Source organism: Nelusetta ayraudi, unplaced genomic scaffold (genome assembly GCF_046127955.1).
Source record: "Nelusetta ayraudi isolate G7.1 ecotype Tasmania unplaced genomic scaffold, CSIRO-AGI_Nayr_v1 ptg000008l, whole genome shotgun sequence".
Classification (NCBI taxonomy): domain Eukaryota; kingdom Metazoa; phylum Chordata; class Actinopteri; order Tetraodontiformes; family Monacanthidae; genus Nelusetta; species Nelusetta ayraudi.
Window position 1 is genome coordinate 5,194,954 of NW_027466058.1, and position 19,721 is coordinate 5,214,674.

Genomic DNA, 19,721 nt, shown 5'->3' on the forward strand with positions numbered 1-19,721 from the left:
CTCTAGTGGTGCTCTTTGTACATCTGAGTGAGGGTCAATCAGCAGCTGCTGACAGACGCGTCTGCAGTCGATTTTGGAGGAGGAAGCTGCGGCGAGGTCAGTCGCAGGTTTTTCCCTGCTCGGTCCCCCCAGGAGGGAAGACAGGGATCAAGTCAGGATGTCCCAGATTGACCTTTTCTCACCTCTCACCTGGACTAGTATGATAAGGCAGTAGGACTAATTAGCGTGCGGGAGGGGGAGGTGGCATAAACCCTTGATAAGAACTTTGCAATGCGTGTTTACTTCGCTGAGGAGTCGCGCCTCTCACGGACGGACGGGCCCTGTCCTTTGGGAAATGGTAACAAAGAGGCGGGGAGAGCCTCTTCAGTTCAAAAAGCAAACAAGGCACAGGAAAAGAATCTCCAAGAAGAGGGCTCAGTAATTTTGGCAGGAGCTTCGGGCTTAAGTGTGTGTTCAATTAGAAGACACTCCAGTCAAGTCGCCAGTCAGGTTTAACCATGCGCTGATATGTCAAGGCTGAAGTTGGAGCAAACAAAATACATCCATCGATATATATATATATCTGTCTAAATCTATCTATATATCTATCTATATTTATATCTATATATTTATATATATAGATATATATGTACACAAGGAGAAAACTTGCATAAACATTTCATTTGTATAAGTACTTCTATACGTATAGATACCATTTTGAAGTTTTGATGTTTGATGAAATTACGATAACACTGTGTATTGTTGTACAATGTTTTCCCAACAGATGGCATTAGCCTAATTAATGTACTGCAACACTGTAACAGACGTTACCCAAACAGTAGCTCGGCATACACTTAAATGTCTGGAAGCCAATGGCCACCTCTTGTAATTGCCAAGGCCAAAGGTAACTTGTATTAAGCTACAGACGTCGGAGTAAATTCGGCATTGAAATATTTATGCAAGTTTTTCTTTTCCTAATGGGCGCAAACATTTTTGGAGGACTCTGTATATACATATAGCAGGCAGGACGGTGGTGAGACTGAGATTCTAATGAGGCAGCAACTATTGCTGGGGGGAGAGGTCCACATCAGCTCACCGGCCAGACAATGGCATGGGACACAGAAATAGAAGCGGGCTGTAAACAGGAAGACTAAGTGAGACGTATTGCTACTCGTACGCATGGAAGGACTGGCTGCGACGACGTTCCACTGAATTTCTATTTGTCGAACGTGGCGAGCGCAAAAAGTGTTGCACTAAAAGTCTGCGTTTCCTCCTCACCTGTTGTCACTTTAATATTTATGGATCTTCAATGGCGCTTTCTCCGAATGCGCGCTGCTTTTCTAGCGGCCATTAATCACGAGCGGGGCTCTGCACTCTCCTGACAAACACAACTACCTTCTTAAGCACCCCTGAAAAAGTGAATAACGCCTTTCCGGAAAAACCTGTTTGCTTCCTCCGGGGCGTTCGCCCCCAGAAGCCTAAACGGGCTCGAGGTGATTAGGGAGAGGCGGCTTTTGGTGAACGGTATGCAATGAAGAAGGGAGGGGCCCCCGCATTACACGGGCTGCAGCTGCACACGTCACGGAGATCAAATCTCCGAGCCCGCTGGCAACAGGAAGCTGATGTTTAGCAACAGATGAGCGGGGCGGCTCGGTCAGCTCCGTCAGGTGGCCCGCGGGGGGAGACACTAGAGATGATGCAGGGGCAGAGGGGAGTGACGGCTCGGCTGGGTCAGCTCTGCTGTACAAAGTCTTTGACTAACCGGGTGAATCACTGCTGTTTGGGGCCCGGAGGGGAGAACCAACCCCCCCGCCCCCCACCACCACCACCACCCTCACGTTTGGCTTCATTTGAACCCAACCAAAGCAAACCTGTCGGTGCTGTTCAGGAACCCCGAAGCGGGTCAGACGTCGGTTTGATTACAGTCGAGAAACACTGATGTAGAAGCGAGGAGAGAGAAAAGCATTACAAAAGAATACAGCCGTTTGTTTTTGTGTGCATGTGGGTGTGTGTGTCATTGCTTTGCCATTCAGATGGCCATTAAGATGTTTTCACTTGTCCGCACAAATGGCAGGAATTGAATTGTGAGACATTTTTCATCTTTAGACATTTCGTTTTCCCATAACAAACACATTCATATTATCTTGGACTCAAAGAACAGCTGCGAGAAGAATAAGAACAAAGCAATAAAGCTGGCAATAAAGCTGGCCATGTGGAAAAAATCGAAGCCATAAATTACCCGGGTACTTACATAAAAAGTTGAAATAAAAACCAAAGTCAACAGGATGCCACCGGGGGGGAGGGAACCACGCACGGCAATTAAAACGCACTGCAAGCCCGCTATCTGACAACATGTTTCCGATTTCCATACTTTCTTTTTCAAACACTCCCTGTCTCTATTCATTTATTTATTTATTTTAGCCAACGACTGGCATTTCATCCCCAAACAGCGGTGGCCAGCCCACTCTTGAGTAACGCGCCTGCTTGAAGAGGCCGTGGCTGCCTTTCTGCTTTCCTCCACTCCACCTAGCGGCCGAGCGAGGCACTGCACCTCTCTTCAGAGGAGAGTGAGGGGCTGAGCCGGAGAGAGAGAGAGAGAGAGAGAGGGGGCGAGAGGGAGAGAAAGAGAGGCCCCTCCTCCGGATGACATCAGCTTCTCTACTGAAGCTGGAGGCAAACACAACTACACATTAGTACCGAGATCTCCCCGTGCACCGATTTTCTTGCACAGCCCTACAGATGTGTGTGCGTGTGTGTAGGGGAGGGCGCCAGTAAACACAACAGTGCCGCAACAGTTCAAACAGCCTCGCGACTCTGATGAGTTGTTCTTTTGGATTTGAACCGGGAGAGAACTCTTTGCCTGGATCTTGGATTAATATTCCCCCCGCCTCGTTGCAGTTGCATGTGGATACCTGTTACTTTCCATTTCGGGGGTTTGATTTAAGAGGTAAGTGCGCGTTGTTGCACATTGGGAATGCATCTTTCTTCTTTTCTTCCCCCCCACCCTCTCCTCTCTCTCCCCTCCATCGGACCATCGCTCCGGCGCAAGGAATTAAAGAGTCGTAGGGGATCGTCAGGAGTTGCCTGCGTTTAATTAGCCGCCTTTATTTTGCCTTCATTTTTAATTTAATTTCATTTAAATAATCAGCCCCGACAGAGCCGTAAAGACATCGCGGGAAGGAAGAGGGGAAAGTCAGACGAGGCAGGATTTTTTATTTTTTATTTTTTTTTTCTGTTTGCAGCCGACGCACCGTCACTCTGCTGGATGATACAAATCAGACTTCATAAAACATCACTTTCCCATCATGAGGTCCCTTTTACGCACGCAACATGCCTAGCGTCCTGCCCTGTATATTTATTTATTTATTTATTTATTTATTTCCCCCTTTGCGCAGATGTAAGCACGACCACAGACACAAGCCCGGGGATTGTCCGCCGTTTTAACAGGCTGAACTCGCATCTCTGTCGCACTGACGCTCCCCGCATCGCCGGGCAGCAGAGACGGGGCAAGGTTTGGGGAGCCGTCCCGGTTCCCCGCCTCGGCTTAAAACGGCCAGGCTTGAATACGCAAACCTGATAGGATTAAGATCGGGGTGCCGGGTGCTTAGTCTCGCTCTCGCGGCTCGAGCGGACACCCCGGCGCGCAGGCTGAAATTGCGGCACAGCTCCCGCCGAGTTGGACACGGAGGGGCAGCAGGGGAAAGTGCGCAAAATGAGTCTGTGGCGTCTCCGCCGCCTGATCACATCCACTGACACGCACTTGCAAAGCGTACGGCGGATATCAGTGGTATTTCACGAAACAATGAAATTATGTGAAGAAAAAAACCGATTCAAGATGCAGTTGTAAAAATAAATAAATAATAATAATAAACCGATCAGGAGCCAACTGGGGTTTTTACGCACGAAAGCAACGTCTGGCAACGTCCAAAACGCACTAAAAGCACAAGTGCTGCAGCGACAGTAGGAGGAGACGCTGTTTTACAGACCAGACCGTCTGCTTTTATGGCCGACTGACAGTACACTCTCCCCTCTCGCGCTCAATCCGCGCTGTCGGTGAGTCAAAGTCGGCAGCTTTTGCTTCTCTCTCCACGCCAACCCTCATATTGGATCGATACAGTGAGGCTGCTCCCATGCGAACGCGGTGGAATATCTGATTGGCAACACGGGGACATGGGCTGTCGTTAATCCAATTTAACATAGACTTTTATCTGCAGACGCTAAGGTCACCCCGGCTTTACGCAATGACTTAGATATGTCTATAGCCAACAGAGGCTCTGGCCTAATTGCAGTAAGACGCCGTCGGCGATGCTGACTTAATTTGCAAGGCAACTAAATTGCAGCAATGCCCAGTCTGTTATGGGAGAGCAAAGGAATAAACAAACCCTTTCATATGGGCATGAGGACAGAATCAGTTGTTTTCAGCGGTGGCTGGCCTGAGGCTGAACGTCCCCTGTCACTTGCTTTCAGAGGGAATTCACGGAGCTAGATTAACAAGTAAACCGGGTCGCCGGGTACAGACGCAATCCTCCATGACCAGAACAAAAAAAAATAATTAAGGCATCTAATGTAAAAGTCTGCGAGGCAAAAAATAATAATACGACTTTAATAACAAGCAACGCATGTTCAAGGTTTGGTGGTGAGACCCAAGTGAGGCCTAATTCCTCTTCCTGAATAATTTATATGGCAAACTAAGTCGTTTTTTAAATATATATATATATATATATATATATATATATATATATATATATATATATATATATATATATATATATATATATATATATATATATCTGATCTGAGCTTGAAGAGTTTAGATCAGATGCAAGATAACAGATGTAGCAACCATGCATAAGAATTGCAGGGACGTCTGTGGCAAAATGAAATGTACATATAAATACACATGACGCAGGTGGGCTGGCAGTGTGGTTAACACATCTCAGTGTCGTAGAAAGGTGTCTTGCCTGGTCTGAGATGGGCTCCTGTGTGGAACCTGACATGAGTTTCAGTGTTTTGGTGTTGGCTTGTCACACACAGACAGAACAGCACACACACAGACAGACACACACACACGCACACCCTCTCTCTGATATTTCATTTCGCAGCGCCTACCACCCCCATGTGGGGGAAAAAATCTGCAGCTGCTACAGATCTTTCCTTTCAGCCGTTCACAAAAGAGAGACCCCTGTCTGTCCCCGGCCCCCGTGTGCTCTAAATGGGCCGGCAAACGCATCATCTGTTCAGCCCATCCAAAGACAGCACCAGGAGGCCACATACCAAATCTGCGAAAATTGTCACACATTATAGGCCATTTTCTCGTCGGCTGATGAGCGCTCCCCGTCTCTGTGCGTTCAATGAATGCTCCATTGTATCACCGTCTCGCAGCATGCTGACTGCATGGTGTCTTAAAATAAAATTTACTAATGTCTGAACCGATGGCAGTGCCCAGAGGTTCAAAGCTGAGGGAGACTGACCAAAATCTGTTGGTCAGTTATATTCCGAAAATATAGATTTATAGCAGAAATGTTGTGTGTTTGGCTATACAACACGTCTGCTATCCATGTTTCCTAGTTTTATCCAATCCTTTGCTAAACCAAATCTGGTAAAACACTTATCCCAGAATAATGGTACTGCATGCAACTAATCTCAATGTAATACTATATTATAAATAAGACGGAATAATCAACAGCAGATACAAACATTGATTTCCCTATGGAGGGCTCGAATGTGGTTTGAAATTAATTTCAGTGCTGATGAATAATTGAACAGTCAGCCATTTCTACTCCTACAGCTCTATCCCCTAAATGTGCCCTATGTAATATCATTCTGTATTTTACTGAGCTAAAAGTCGCCCTAATCTGCAATACTTCTGACAGCCATGAAATTGTTTCTATTTGAGTTTCCCAGAGCCTTTCATGTGCGGCGTATGACTGGGGGGCACAGAGTGTTGGGCTCTGTTATTCCCGACTAATGTGCATTTATGCGTGTGGAGCTCACAATGGCTATCAGTGTCCAGCTTTGTGTGAGCCTCCCACGCTTCCCCATGAAAAGGTAACTGGCTGTACGCGCACGCACAATTTTACCAGGATGCTCAATTTAACTTCACCAGTTCGGATTAAATGAAGCAGAAGCCACTTTGACTGCAGGAGAAATCTCCTGTCGGCCGGGAAAGCTTATTAGAACGATGGAGAAAGACATCCATCACTAAAAAAAAAAAAAAAAAAAAAAAAAAAAATGTCTTGCGAGGCCTGCAAGGCCCTCTGGATGGTTGTGTGCGCTGGAACGCAGCATGGGTGTGTTTGTGCGGCTGTGAGTTATCATTAAATGAAATAAAATGGAGGACAGACTGGTGATAGCAGGATAGCATTTTAAGGGACTTTCAAACTCTCTGAATAAATGTTAGAAAAATCCTAAATCCCCAGTTGAGGGCTACAAGGTCCACTCGCTTTCCTTGGAGTGAACAATAGAGAGGGGCCACTCTGAGATCAGATGAGCGTGGAAAGAGGGAGTTGGGGGGGGGGGAGGGGGGGGCTTGGGGGGGGGGGGGTAGGCAAGCATCTAGATTTGATTCCGCTTTAGAGTGCGTCAAACATATCTGCAGTGGGCAAGAAAAGGGCACATGCACTGGAAATAGTGCAGCGTGTCATGGATTGGAAGTATTTATGGGGGAATCATACTGCCTCACGTCACAAAAAAGTGTATTATCCAAAGAGCCGATGGGTTATTGTCGAGTCTCCTTGATAAGACCGAGAGACTATTACTTTCCCTTTGTGCTGAGAAGAATTCCCGGATTCAAATAAAGGCTGCGCACTTAACAATATTCACAAGGATGGAGAACTTTTCAAAAATGAGGTGAAAAGGGCTATTTAAAATTGAAATAGCTTGACTAAGTGCTGCATTAAAAGTTCATTTCTACAGACAGTGCACATCCCTCCATCACCCAGCCAGTCTCAAAACTCCATTACTCAACTTCAGATTATATTTTTTTCCCTCCCCTGACTAGACTCCTTCATTTCAGAAGTTGGAAGAGGTCACATCTGGTGCTTTTTCCCCGCAGACTCTAATCTACTGCTAATGCAATACTGGGCCGAGAGGATGTGTTCAGATGGAACAGAAGGAAGACGGGCATTGTTATTAGACAGCATCTCAGGAGTTGTAATCGAGTTACAAGCCTCTCAATTCCCTTATCGTCTTCTTTTCATGGGCTACAACTGTTAAACGGCTGGGCCCCTTGTTCCTAATTTACCTCTACATGTTTTACAGCGGCCGCCCACTGTCAGCGGGTCTCGGGGAACACTCACAAATGAGGGACACAAAGCTATTGTCTTGCAAACGGAAACACAACATTTTCTCTGGCTGGGGGAAATTCTATTTTTACAGACAGACAGCATTCACGGAGTGTTTCATGAGGACGGGGCAACGGGGTCGCAGAGAGGCGCAGGGAGTGGACAGGAACCGACGCTGCTGCCTTCCTTATAGTGCTCCATTTCTCGAGAGAGAGTGAGAGAGAGAGAGAGAGAGAGAGAGAGAGAGAGTAATTTGGCACAGCGTGAATGTGTTTACCTTCTCGTGAGTCCTGATATTAAACTACAACCTTCCCCACCCTTCAAAAAGCTGTGCTGCTAAACCCCAAACGCTCATGCGGGCAGTGGAGTGAAAAGGGAAGGGCAGGGGGGCTCCACCCTTGGCTATTGTGATGGAGCCTCAATCACGGCTGTCTTTCATATGCAGAGGCGCTCTTGCTTGTACCGCCACAGAAAAGGAATGTTGTCTTTACAAGCCGTGGCATATGAAAGGTCGACAGGCTAAATCACGGTGTCAAAAAGGAAGAAATAAGGTTTTCCTTCACGGTTTTGCTTAAGTGCTTAATGTGTCTTTCCTCTGTTGTCTTTCAGGGCACCGCGCGTATCAGGAGAAGGCAGTACGAGTCGAGCTGCAGATGTCTGAGGAAGGATAAGCGTCCAGCATTGTTTGGCTCCTCAGAAGAAGGAGGAAGAGAACATCAGTCATCTGCTGTTGCAAAAGGGGACCACAGCCCTGGATTATTGTGTATACAGGCTCGACAGAGAAGCAAAGGATTCTGGGTTACCCAAAGGCGTGGAATACCCAAGTGAACGTGCCTGGATTGTGCTTGCAGCAGTGGGGATTGGCATGGCTCAGACCAGCAATGTGTCAACTCATCATGCCCGCCGGGCTTGATCGCAGAAAGGAGCCTTTGCAAAAGCGTGCCTCGTTGTACGAACGGATCACTGTACGGCTCCCCAAAAATCTCATTTGCAGTTATGGTGGTTGAGCTTGGCAATTTTAACAGCCATTAGGACTTTTTTTTTTTTTTTAATATCACCTGAGAGCTTGTCTGCCCCCCACCCCTCCTTTCCTGTGAGGGGGGATGTTTTATCTGTAGGCTTATCTGCCATGGTAAAGGCATTGAAAGCATGAGCCTCTGACAAAACAGAGGAGGTCAACGTCCGTACAGGGATCAGCCTGGCAAACACTGACCAGGTCAGGATATCACCAGAAACCCCCTTTGGAAAAAAAAACTTTTCCTTTCAGCGAGGATAACAGCAAATTCAAGAGTAAATCTTTATTGGATTTTTGGCGGCTGGAAGGGATTTACGGCGCAGTTTTAATCAGGTATGACAAACATAGATTTCTTTGCTTTTCTCCACTCCACTGACCCTGCCACTATTTTTAATGAGATGTGAAGGAAGAGAGGTCATGGCAGGAATGCATAATTAAAGCAATAAACCGGTAATAGCCTAATTAGAAAAGAAACTTTGCATCGGCAGTGAAAAGGAAGACAACCAGCTGGCACCTTCTGCTTTTCTCTAGAGTATTGAGGGGATGACTCCAAGTTTTTTGTGGATTTTGCATGACTTTCCATTCTGCTAATACTAACAAAGAGTCACTGCACTCCTATGGAGAAAGAAAAAATAGATTTATTTTTTTTCCCAGCCTTGTATATATCCTGGTAAGCTACGAAATGCAAGCAGCGAAAGGCATGGGTAAAGATCCAACAGGACTTGAGAGTATGTCCGTTCCACAACAGTTCCGCAACAAAGCCCGACTTTGTTCACCCTCATGGTCTGTAGTGTTGAAAGGCAGCCTTGAGATACAGAAAAGTGTAAAACAACTAAGGAATGCTATTACATTTCACAAGTCGGGGCCAAAAAGAGACGCACAGAGATTCAATTCATCATGCTCACATGTTGGAACATTTCCGATCCAAAAGTGGAATAGACACGCACAGCAGCTCTCTTCCAAATACTGGCTATATCTGAATTTGTAACCTGTAGAATGTAGACACTGACAATGTAGAGCATCCTAAAGTACACCAGTTCATGTCAAAAAGCTTTGTTCTCAGTTTTTGGATTTCAAACTATTGCTTTATATGAATACAAATATTTCAAGCAGAATCTGTCAAAGGTTTATTTTATCTACAAAGTGCTGAAAGTCAGCATTTCAAACCATCAGTAATTATGAAACTGGAGTTTGGCCCTCACTCTAAGGCATCAGACTTTAATGTACTCTTCTGTTCTCTCCTAGGGGCTACTGAGTGATTAGACTGCAGGACAACACAACGTCAAGATGGTGCGTCAGTGCACGGCCTTCATTCTCTTCCTCATCAGGATCGGGCTGCTGTTGGGTCTTGCTAACCCCCTGGTGACCTCCGCATCATGCCCCTCAGCCTGCCGCTGTGATGGAACCTTCATCTACTGCAACGACCGTGGCCTGACTTCCATTCCGACTGGTCTACCCCAGGATGCTACAGTACTTTTTCTGCAAAACAACCGTATTAAGAGTTCTGGGATTCCCACAGAGCTCCGCAGGCTCATAAACGTGGAGAAGATCTACCTTTACTGCAACAATCTGGACGAGTTTCCTACTAACCTTCCTCTCGGCCTGAAGGAGCTCCATCTGCAGGAGAACAACATTCGAATGATAACCCATTCGTCTCTAGCCCAAATTCCCTATATTGAGGAACTGCACCTGGATGACAACTCCGTGTCGGCAGTCAGCATAGAGGAAGGCGCCTTTCGAGACAGTATTCACCTAAGACTTCTTTTCCTCTCAAGAAACCACCTTAGCACCATCCCCTTGGGCCTACCCATGAGCATTGAGGAGCTGCGCTTCGATGACAACCGCATCTCTTCTATTTCTGAGCAGTCACTGCAAGATCTCATCAACCTGAAGCGACTCGTACTCGACGGCAATTTGCTCAACAACCGCGGGATTGGAGAGATGGCGTTCATCAACCTGATCAACCTCACGGAGCTGTCGCTGGTGAGAAACTCCCTGTCAGCGCCACCAGCCAACTTGCCCGGCACCAGTTTGGAGAAGCTGCAGCTACAAGATAATCACATTAACAGAGTTCCACCTGGGGCATTCGCCTTCCTTCGGCAGTTGTACCGCCTGGACCTGTCGGGCAACAACCTGAGCAGCCTCCCTGAGGGTGTATTCGAGGATCTGGACAATCTCACACAACTCCTGCTGCGGAACAATCCCTGGCAGTGCACGTGCAGGATGAAATGGGTGCGCGACTGGCTGCGATCGTTGCCGTCTAAGGTGAATGTACGTGGTTTCATGTGCCAGGGACCTGACAAGGTCAAGGGAATGGCGATTAAAGACCTCACTACAGACACGTTTGACTGTACGGATTCAGAACTCACCCCGACATATGAGACTGGTACAGTTTCCAACGTTTTACGCCCCTCACAGCCTCATTGGTCAGTGTTAGTTACTAAGAGACCTGCAGTAAAAGGGCCTGACTTCGGGCGGAAATATCACAGCACCACGACGACCACGGGCAGAAAGATTATCACCATAAGTGTGAAGTCAAGTAGTGCCGATACAATACACATATCATGGAGGATATCACAGCCCATGACTGCCCTACGGCTCAGCTGGCTAAAGCTGGGACACAGCCCTGCATTTGGCTCCATCACTGAGACCATTGTGCAGGGGGAGAAGAGGGAGTACCAGCTCACTGCGCTGGAGCCAGAGTCTTCCTACAGGATATGCATGGTTCCCATGGAGACCAGCAACATTTACCTGTCAGACGAGACCCCCGTTTGCATAGAGACAGAGACCAGCTCTCACAAACCGTACAACCCGACCACAACTTTAAACCGAGAGCAGGAGAAAGAGCCTTACAAAAATTCAAGTCTGCCTTTGGCTGCTATCATAGGAGGAGCGGTGGCTCTTCTGGCAATAATCATGTTGGCCCTGGTGTGTTGGTACGTCCACAGGAACGGTTCACTGTTTTCCAGGAACTGTACGTACAACAAGGGCCGACGGAGAAAGGATGACTATGCGGAGGCCGGAACAAAGAAAGACAACTCCATCCTGGAGATACGAGAGACTTCTTTTCAAATGATACCCATAAACCACCTACCTGTGTCCAAGGAGGAGTTTATGATACACACTATTTTCCCTCCGAACGGCCTGAGTTTATACAAAACCCCACATCCCGACAACAGTATTAACAACAGGAGCTACAGAGACAGTGGAATACCAGACTCAGACCATTCCCATTCATGATATAGTGAATGGCCATTCATGAGGAGTGTGTGACTCGAACAAAGTGGCAAGACTTTTATAAAACACTGGTTCTATCAGACTGTGGGAGCAATGTTCTGTACATTTGCCATATAATTTATATTTAAGGACATTTTATGAAGAAGGAGACCACGCAGGCCGTCACTGAACCATCGGTGGGGATTGTAACTAACTGCAATTCTATATTTTAGGGATTTGTAGTAATTTGTACTGTATTTCCTTTGCTAAAGGTTATCAACCAACTAAAAGAAGCTCTGTGTTCTACTGAGATATGATGACTTGTCAACTGTGAAGTGGGTTTTCATTGCTGTGTTGAACAATCAGACCTTAGAAAACCTTGTAGTATAAGCACAGGTCATACTTTTAAACTTTGTGGCTGTCTGTAAAACAAAAAAAAGCAAAAAAGCAAAAAAAAGAAATATAATAATGACATGACGTAAACTTAAGGCACAGCTGATCAGTTTATTCACAAAGCAAGCATGTTGCCCTCCAAAAGAAGAAGCAGCCCGTAGCTGTTTCGACATAAAATAGACCAAGAGTCTTGTTTCAACTGGTATGGACTTTAAATAACTAAAGATGAGGTGCCATGCTTTATTTCTCTGCTTTGTTCCATGTGTGATTTTTCTTTTCTATTTTTTCTGTTTGCAAGTAGAGACACAGCAAAGTGACCCATGTAGGGCTCCAGTGTTTCTGTTACTTCAGGGCACAGCACAGGGCAGAAAAAGGCACACCTACCCTTGAGGAGCTCTCTGCTTGTCAAAACAAGTAGGCTGGACATGCTGACACAGAGGACCCCCAACTCAACCCCACCCTAGCATTATCTCTATTTATACATGCCAATGGTGGCTGTATGACAATGGCAGCGTTCTTTAGTACCATGAGTCATTGTGATCACCAAGCTGACAAGACACATTTTCTTCTTGGATTTCAGTAGACTTTACCACGGTGGCAGCGACTCCTTGTTAAGAGTATTATTTGTATTATTTTCCAAGTGAACACACTTTTACGTTTTCACAATTTGAAGTTAACTGTTCTTAACAACTGAAAACCAAAGTGCATTGTATGCCCTTTGGCCAGTCTTGTATGTGCCTTGATCCAACGCTTATTGTATTTAGCTTTTTAAGAAAACAGTGACTTTTTTTCATACACACTTGAATATGAAAAATATTGGTCATATTACAGAATAAAAAGTGGACAAAATCAATTTTTCTCTTCCTGAACTTCACTGCAACATATGCTCATGAAATCCATACATATTGGCATATTGTGCTGTTATGCTAGTGTGGCTTTTTTGTTTTCTTGTTTATTTATTTCAAAAAAAGCAAATCATGACATCATAAAATCAATCTTAAAAGTAAGATACTATGCAGAATTTCCTTTTCAGAGAGGTAGGTCAGTTTAAAACACTGTCAATAATAAATGAAATACTGATTTCAGACCCAGTTTTCCACTCCATGGTTAGCCTATGGAGCGACATATGCTCGGGGCTGCTGCTGTTCTTTCGTGCGGTGAAGCCATGAGTGACTTATCCGATTGGCCAAAGAATGAATGCCACAGTAAAAAAAAAAGAAAAAAAGGGAGAGGGAAAGAGAGAGAGATTGGACTTTAGGGTTGATGAACCTCAAAGGCAGCAGGGCAACAGAAAATGAATGAAAAGTCACCATATGGGGAAGAGGTACAGGAGGCTGAGCCCTGATGGGAATGCACAGTCCTGCAGAGGACATTGTGTAATGCACCGCTCTGGGCTGCAGGCAGATCGCTGGCAGGGCTGCAGTTCATGCAAGGGCCAGTCCAAGGTATGCATGCAAAAGCAGGGGTGGGGTGGGGGGGCAAAACAGCGCATTAGCTATTTCTGAAAATAAATTATGTATCCCTTGAAAGCTAACATAAGGCCAATGAAGGCAACAAGAGCACCTCAGCAACCATTACATGAAAATAACTTTCACCCACATTCACACACCCACGACCTTTTAACACAGTCAAAGCTTTAATTACAGTAAGGGGACCCGCTAAAAGCTATGCAAGCTATCCAAGCCTTAAATACACCCTAAGCCTGTCCTTTATACTAAATATAAATCACATCGACTTGGACTTGGTGTAAACAGTCTCTCCTTTAAGACGACCAAATAGTGATAGTTACCATATGAGTGGTGATCCCTGATTGTTGAGATGCAGTTCTGCCTTACTTTGTTTAAGAAAAAGCAAATTATATCTACCGGTAGTCATTTCAGTGTTGTCCTTTTAACATTTAAGACAGCAGTTTGTCCTGAAATAATATATCAAACTACAAGTCTGGGTATGAATGTGTGGCTGAATGGTCACGGCTTCCAAAACAAAAAACAAAAAAACAGGCAACATTTTAAAAGGTAGCTGTCTTTGTATCTAATGCAAAGCATTACCAATATGATCCGTAGAATCTATCACAACTGCAGCTTTAGCAAAGTAGCCATATGTGTAACAGTTGCAAGAACTGCTGAGACATCTCTCAAATGCTTTTTGAACATGATTGCAGTATAACGCTGAGGTTGCTACTTATTCTTTTCATAGACCAGCAGTGTTCAGAGTGTTCAGTGTAATTAATTATTCTGAGAGAAAGTTCATCACTCACACCAGTGTGTAGACACTAAAGCGCCTCGACCACTACAGAGCCTGGAGAATGAGTAAGCCGCCCTCACATTTTTCCCTCACCTTTGTGACAAATTACAGTTTTGCCAAACAGTGAATCAAACGTGCCATTGTGCTCACTTTCACTCAAAATCATACATTAACCGGGGAATCTTTGTGCATTTTGTCCGGACCCAAAAATTGATGAACCAGACCGCTGGCGACCCCGAGTCACCTCACTCATCACTGACGACCCTTGATCCGTCTGTGGCTTTAAACAATGCCTTAATCACTCTCGTGTTCCCGGTGAGGTCAGACAAGTCATTAAGCAACACAAGACACAACATGAATTTGTCTCCCGTGTGACATGCACAAAACCAATTATGTTTGTCTTTTATTCAGCGGAGAGAATAAGACTAATAGAGGCAGCTGCACTGTCCGCCCCGGGCTGCTGTTATTCCCATTGTAATGAAGTGGTCGGGCAACCGGTCACATTTGCATGCCTATGAATGCTTGCGTCGAAGCACCCCTGGATGACCCCGCTACTGCCTGTGGCTGGGCATGGGTCTCCTCATTCAGCACCATCAGGCGGATCAAAAGGCTCAGGTCATGTGACCCAGTGACTGATTAGGGGGTCATTGAAGTAAGGTCGGTCAAGCTCGGTTCAAGGATCTCAAGTGATGACAAATGTATGTTTATCAGTGCCCGCAAAACACAGGCCGTCATCTGGGACTTTCGTTGGCAATCTGCTCACCGTAAGGGCGCCAACTGTCAGGATGGGATCCTGACAGTGTGAGCAGGGGGAATTGGACAGTGTGGGAGAAAAACAAGACTCGTAGAAAGTGGGACGCTTTAGAAAAAGCGCGTTATCAAGTTGGGTCATTGGAACAGTCAGTTGTCTTCATGTAGGACAATGTGGAACAATTGGAGAGGGTGTTTGTATCAAGTGCGTAAAAAAAAAATTAACTGCCTAATTTACACTAATGGTTTGCTGGAACTAAGTATTGCCTCATCTAAAACAGAATGCAGTTAATAAAAAAATCTATATATATAAAAAAAAAATAACACAGCAGAAGAGATGAATCCACATTTTGTAAAGAAAGGTTTTTAGCACATAAATATTTTTGCTTATGTTCAACATTGATTGATTTCATAAAAGCCCCCAGCCCCCCAAAAAAAAAAAAAAATGTTAAATGTCGCTTGAGTAATAGTACCAGAATACTGACCTTCTGCCTTTAGTCAGTGAGCCACGGTGACACCACTTCCAGGGAAGATGGCCATTATTGACTGAATCCTCTGACCTATTTATAGTTTATGATGATCACCTAAATGCAGTGCAGTGCAATTATCGGCCCATTTAAATGTCCCAGGACGCAAATACAAAATATACTTTGCAAATTTACCCAGAACCGCATGTAAGAAAAGCGCAAGAAAAGAAAAACAATTTTTTTAATCTAAACTGACATTTTTTTCTTTTTTTATTTCTTTGATTGTGCTATTTTGAAGGAAAGGCCTTACATAAAGGCTGTTTCCTGTTCTCTTCTTGCCAGCATCCCGCTGCACACAGCTTGCACATTAAACAACCTCATAATTTAATGGCGTCTAAAATGCTGAGTAGGGAGAAGCTGAGGTCAAAAGCCAACAAGGGCTCGGGGCCTCCCACAAAGTCTGCTGTTTTACCACAGCGTGTGTGTGTGGGTTTTTTTTTTATGGTTGGCTTTTAATGCTCCAAAGATTTTATTTTTCCATTTGTGATTACATCTGCTTTTGTGCGAGGGCGCGTTGTAATTACCGGAGACTCTTTTAAATGTGGACGCAAATGCTAGTGGGCATCATCACAAATCATCACCTACAATCCTCGGAGGCGTCCCAAGGGGGCTCGTGTGACTTTTTGACGCTCTCAGTCACCGGCGCAGTTGTTCCTGCTGTCAGGAAAACAAAAGGGGCCAAAACAGTAAGCCTGGTGAGAGACACGTCACCGTGACTGATGCAGCAGCCCCAGTGTGGGGTTGCTGCCCCTTACCCCCGTCCTCCAGGCCAGGACCCTCTTCCATCTCTTCACATTACTCAGTGACCTGAAACCAACGAGGGGGAGGGAGGAAAAAAAAAAAAAAGAAAAAGGAAACCTCGACCATCTCTTCCATCTTCTTAATGAATCCAATTTTTTGCCTGAGAGCACAAGGCGCGCTCGTACGTCCGCGGCAACTCTAAATTATTTGACATTAATACGAATCAACAAGAGCCGGCGCGATCAAGCCGCCACGGCAGACTGTGACGGCACATCTATATCGTGGTGCCAAGGCGTCATCTTATGTCGCTGCCCACAAACGCAGTCAATAAGCTCATTATGAAAAACAAATAAATAAACAAATGAAAACAGGCCGCAACCTAAATAAAAGCACCGAAAATAATTGGCGTTGGGGCTATTGCACTGTGAATTATACACAATGTTATGAAAATATCCATATAATTGACTTGGCTCTATGGCGGCCATTAATTCCTGTCCCTCCATTAAGTGGCTTAAATGGTCTCGTAAGAGGCCATACATCTCCTGCTGCCCTTTATGAGATCCTCACCGCACTCCCCTGCTCCCCCAGAACGCAATCGACCCCTCGATCCATTTGCCAATCCAGTCTGATGCCGCCCCCCCCCCCTCCACTCCCCCCCCGAATCTCATTCTGAAACTTTCTGAGGGCTCCAATTTTCCATCACCCCGAGCAGAACTGCAGCGCCGCAGCGAGAGACCAAAAAGCTCCTCTTCAATCCATTCTCTCTCCTCCCGTTTATGTTAAGCCATCTTTAAATGTCACTACAGTATTTGCATGCCAATGTGGCTCTGTCTGCAGCTCATTATTTTCAGATGTTGACAGCCTAATCGCATGCGAGTTTAGCTCACTTTGCTAACCTAATGCGCGCCACGGCCAAGGCATACCGAGCAGCGGGCCAGACGGCAGAGCTCGCGGTGAAACGCACAGGAATTACAGCGACCTCACATAATCAGTTATAAAAGACGGGAAATGCTTTATTGCCAAATGCCATGTGTCTTAACCGTGGAGTAATAGCAACGATGAACCGAAGGGGTTAGAGGAACTATTTTCCAGGTTTCCCCGGCTCGTCCTGCTCTCTCAAGACTTTTGAGAGGCACGACGGAACTCCACTTCAGCCGGCCCGCTCTTATGTTTTTGACAGAATGACCTTTAGTCCGGAGCTTATTGCATTTCTCCAGAGGAGTCTGTCATTCAGTCAGACGGCAAAGTCCTAGAGGCCGAGGTTAACGCAGTGACTTTGGGACAAGGGTAGCAATGTTTTGGTACGTTTCCACGAGGTGCCAAATTCTGCCTTGTCAGCACTTTTCCAGCCGTAAATTCGGGCTGTCGCCATTCATCAGGGCACCAGGAGGGGGAACGCGGCCGCTTCAAGACCTCATTATTTCACCGTCCTCAAGCACCTCGGCACCACTGCAGCAGCTGGGTGGCATCCTTGACCCACTGCAGGCCACGGTTATCAACGCTTGACCCGCCCCCGCGTATGTTGAGTATGAATATAGTTTCCAAAACTCTCTGAGTTGCAGTTTGTGTCTCCTGTCAGCCAGAGTTCGAACACATGAAGCCAGTTAGCGTGGCCGTCTACCGCTTCCAAAAGTGCTGCGAGGAGACAGCGGCATGATCCTGCAGCCAAACAACTTATGCACACAACGCCATAATGGGTTCGGGGGAGAAACCCCCACCACCGCCGCCACCGCCGCAGCAGCAGCGCACTAAAAACACTGACAGGACGCAAATGCAATGGGGGAAAGTTTTGCGGAGAAGCCACCAATGGGCAGGGCGGAGCCTGGCGTTGGGATGTGGGATTAATTAAAAGCTGCTGTCACTGTGGTGTGCTGGTGACACGCAGCCGCACGATTACTGGGCTCTCTGTGCGAGAGGACTCTGCTCCCACAACTCATTTCCTCCCAGCTTGAGGGAGTGAGGGGGGTGCAAAATAGGACCGTCTGTTGTACATCATAGAGAGAGAAAGAGAGAGAGAGAGATTCATTTCTCATTTAGAGCAACTCAAGGATCTAAAAGGAAAAAAACAAAGGAGAGGGCAGCGGGTGGGAGAAAAGAGATAACAAGCGACTCTTTTGTTTTCCAGTGAAACTGCTGAGTCCGATTCCTGAATCCGAGATACGCCAGGGAGAGAGGTCACACAATCTAAGCCACTGTAATCCTGAGCCTGCCGCTGCTTAAAACCTACTCAAGTTAGCGGGGCGATGTGCGAAACCAACGCTCACATCTGGCCAGGCTGTACTGTGTATCAACTTTCCCTTATTGCTCTGGACATCGAGTGATGCCATGAAGACAAAAGGGCAGAAGAAAACAAGAAAAACAAATGCATGCTCATTTCTTTAGTGTTATGATGAACATTAACAAATCTAAATAAAATAAATAATTAAATTCTATTAACAATCTATCAAAAAAAAAGCTCTGTATTCACCATTTGTGAAGATTTTCCTTCTTCACTACAGTGGAATCTATTTGTCAATCAAGTAGTGTAGAATTTTATGCACAAAAAATATGGCGTAATATTAATGCAGCGAAGGCCATTCTTTGTGACCTACCTTGTAACTAAATGGCATTTCCTTGATAAAACACCCTTTCTAATTCTAAGACATATGCACTGCATCAAAAGAGCAAAGGTTGCACTAAGTGCTCTTTAGTTGCTGAAGACATTAACAGAGACCACAGCATAACTCTGCAGGAAGACATTCTTCAAGTCTCTGAGCCGCCGCCGCCGCCACAAAATCAGTCTAAAGAAATAACCATAATTCCCAGATTAGACACTGTAAATAACAACAGCCTAATAGCAGCACTTTTTTTTTTTTTTTTTTTTGGTTTTTTGGACCGGGCCAACTGACAGGGGCTGAGGAAAAAGTCACAATTACCCAGATGTGGTTGTTTAAACTTGCTGTTGGGAAACAACATTTCTGGATTTTAGAATTTAAAAAAAAAAAAGAAAAAGAAAAAAAACAAGCAAGCAAGTCCAATTGTTGGGTGAGTCAATCACTGCAGAGTCTCGAATGATTTCCAAGACTTGGCTGCACAAAGAGAACCAATACCCTGAGCAATGGGGGGAAAGTTATCCAGAGTTTACAGCTGAATTTACAGGTCTTTCAAAAGCCCTGAACTCGACGATCTCGTTGATCTTGTTACAAAGGACACTGAGGAATGTGTTGCGTTGACTGTGCTGGCTTTGCCAAAATTAATACAAGGGGTGTGGAATAAAAGTGACTAATAACACAGCAACACTGGCCTTCAGAGAACAATGGGAAAGCATGACAATAACAATCATTAACCATCTCGGTAATCAAGCAGATTATCCCACCCTCTGCCTGAGGGGTAAGTAACTGTAGACGGAAAAATCTCTCCGCTGCTGTTGGCCGATTATCCACCCAACCATTCCAACTGGCCCAAATTAAATGTGACGGGCCGCCTTGAGATCTCCAGCTGCATACCTGCAACCCCCATCTCAATGCATCCATCTATCTATCTAGCCTGGCCATGAGTCTTCAGCCTGATGAGGGGCAGCTGCAGCATCAATTC

The 19,721-nt window shown here is 45.7% G+C and overlaps 2 protein-coding genes across 7 annotated transcripts in view; one reads left to right on the top strand and one right to left on the bottom strand.

Moving 5' to 3' along the window:
- The window catches only part of macrod2 (mono-ADP ribosylhydrolase 2), a 418,233-nt gene that overhangs the window by 340,987 nt on the left and 57,525 nt on the right, over positions 1 to 19,721 (bottom strand). The gene's annotated exons all lie outside the window — the stretch shown is intronic.
- flrt3 (fibronectin leucine rich transmembrane 3) lies at positions 2,657 to 12,739 on the top strand. Its single transcript, XM_076018895.1, has 3 exons — positions 2,657 to 2,926; positions 7,872 to 8,610; positions 9,523 to 12,739. The coding sequence occupies exon 3, from the start codon at positions 9,565 to 9,567 to the stop codon at positions 11,515 to 11,517; it is 1,953 nt and encodes a 650-aa protein (XP_075875010.1). The 5' UTR covers positions 2,657 to 2,926; positions 7,872 to 8,610; positions 9,523 to 9,564; the 3' UTR covers positions 11,518 to 12,739.

Coding starts and splice junctions, on each gene's coding strand:
- flrt3 (XM_076018895.1), top strand. CDS start 9,565: ATGGTGCGTCAGTGCACGGCCTTCATTCTCTTCCTCATCAGGATCGGG.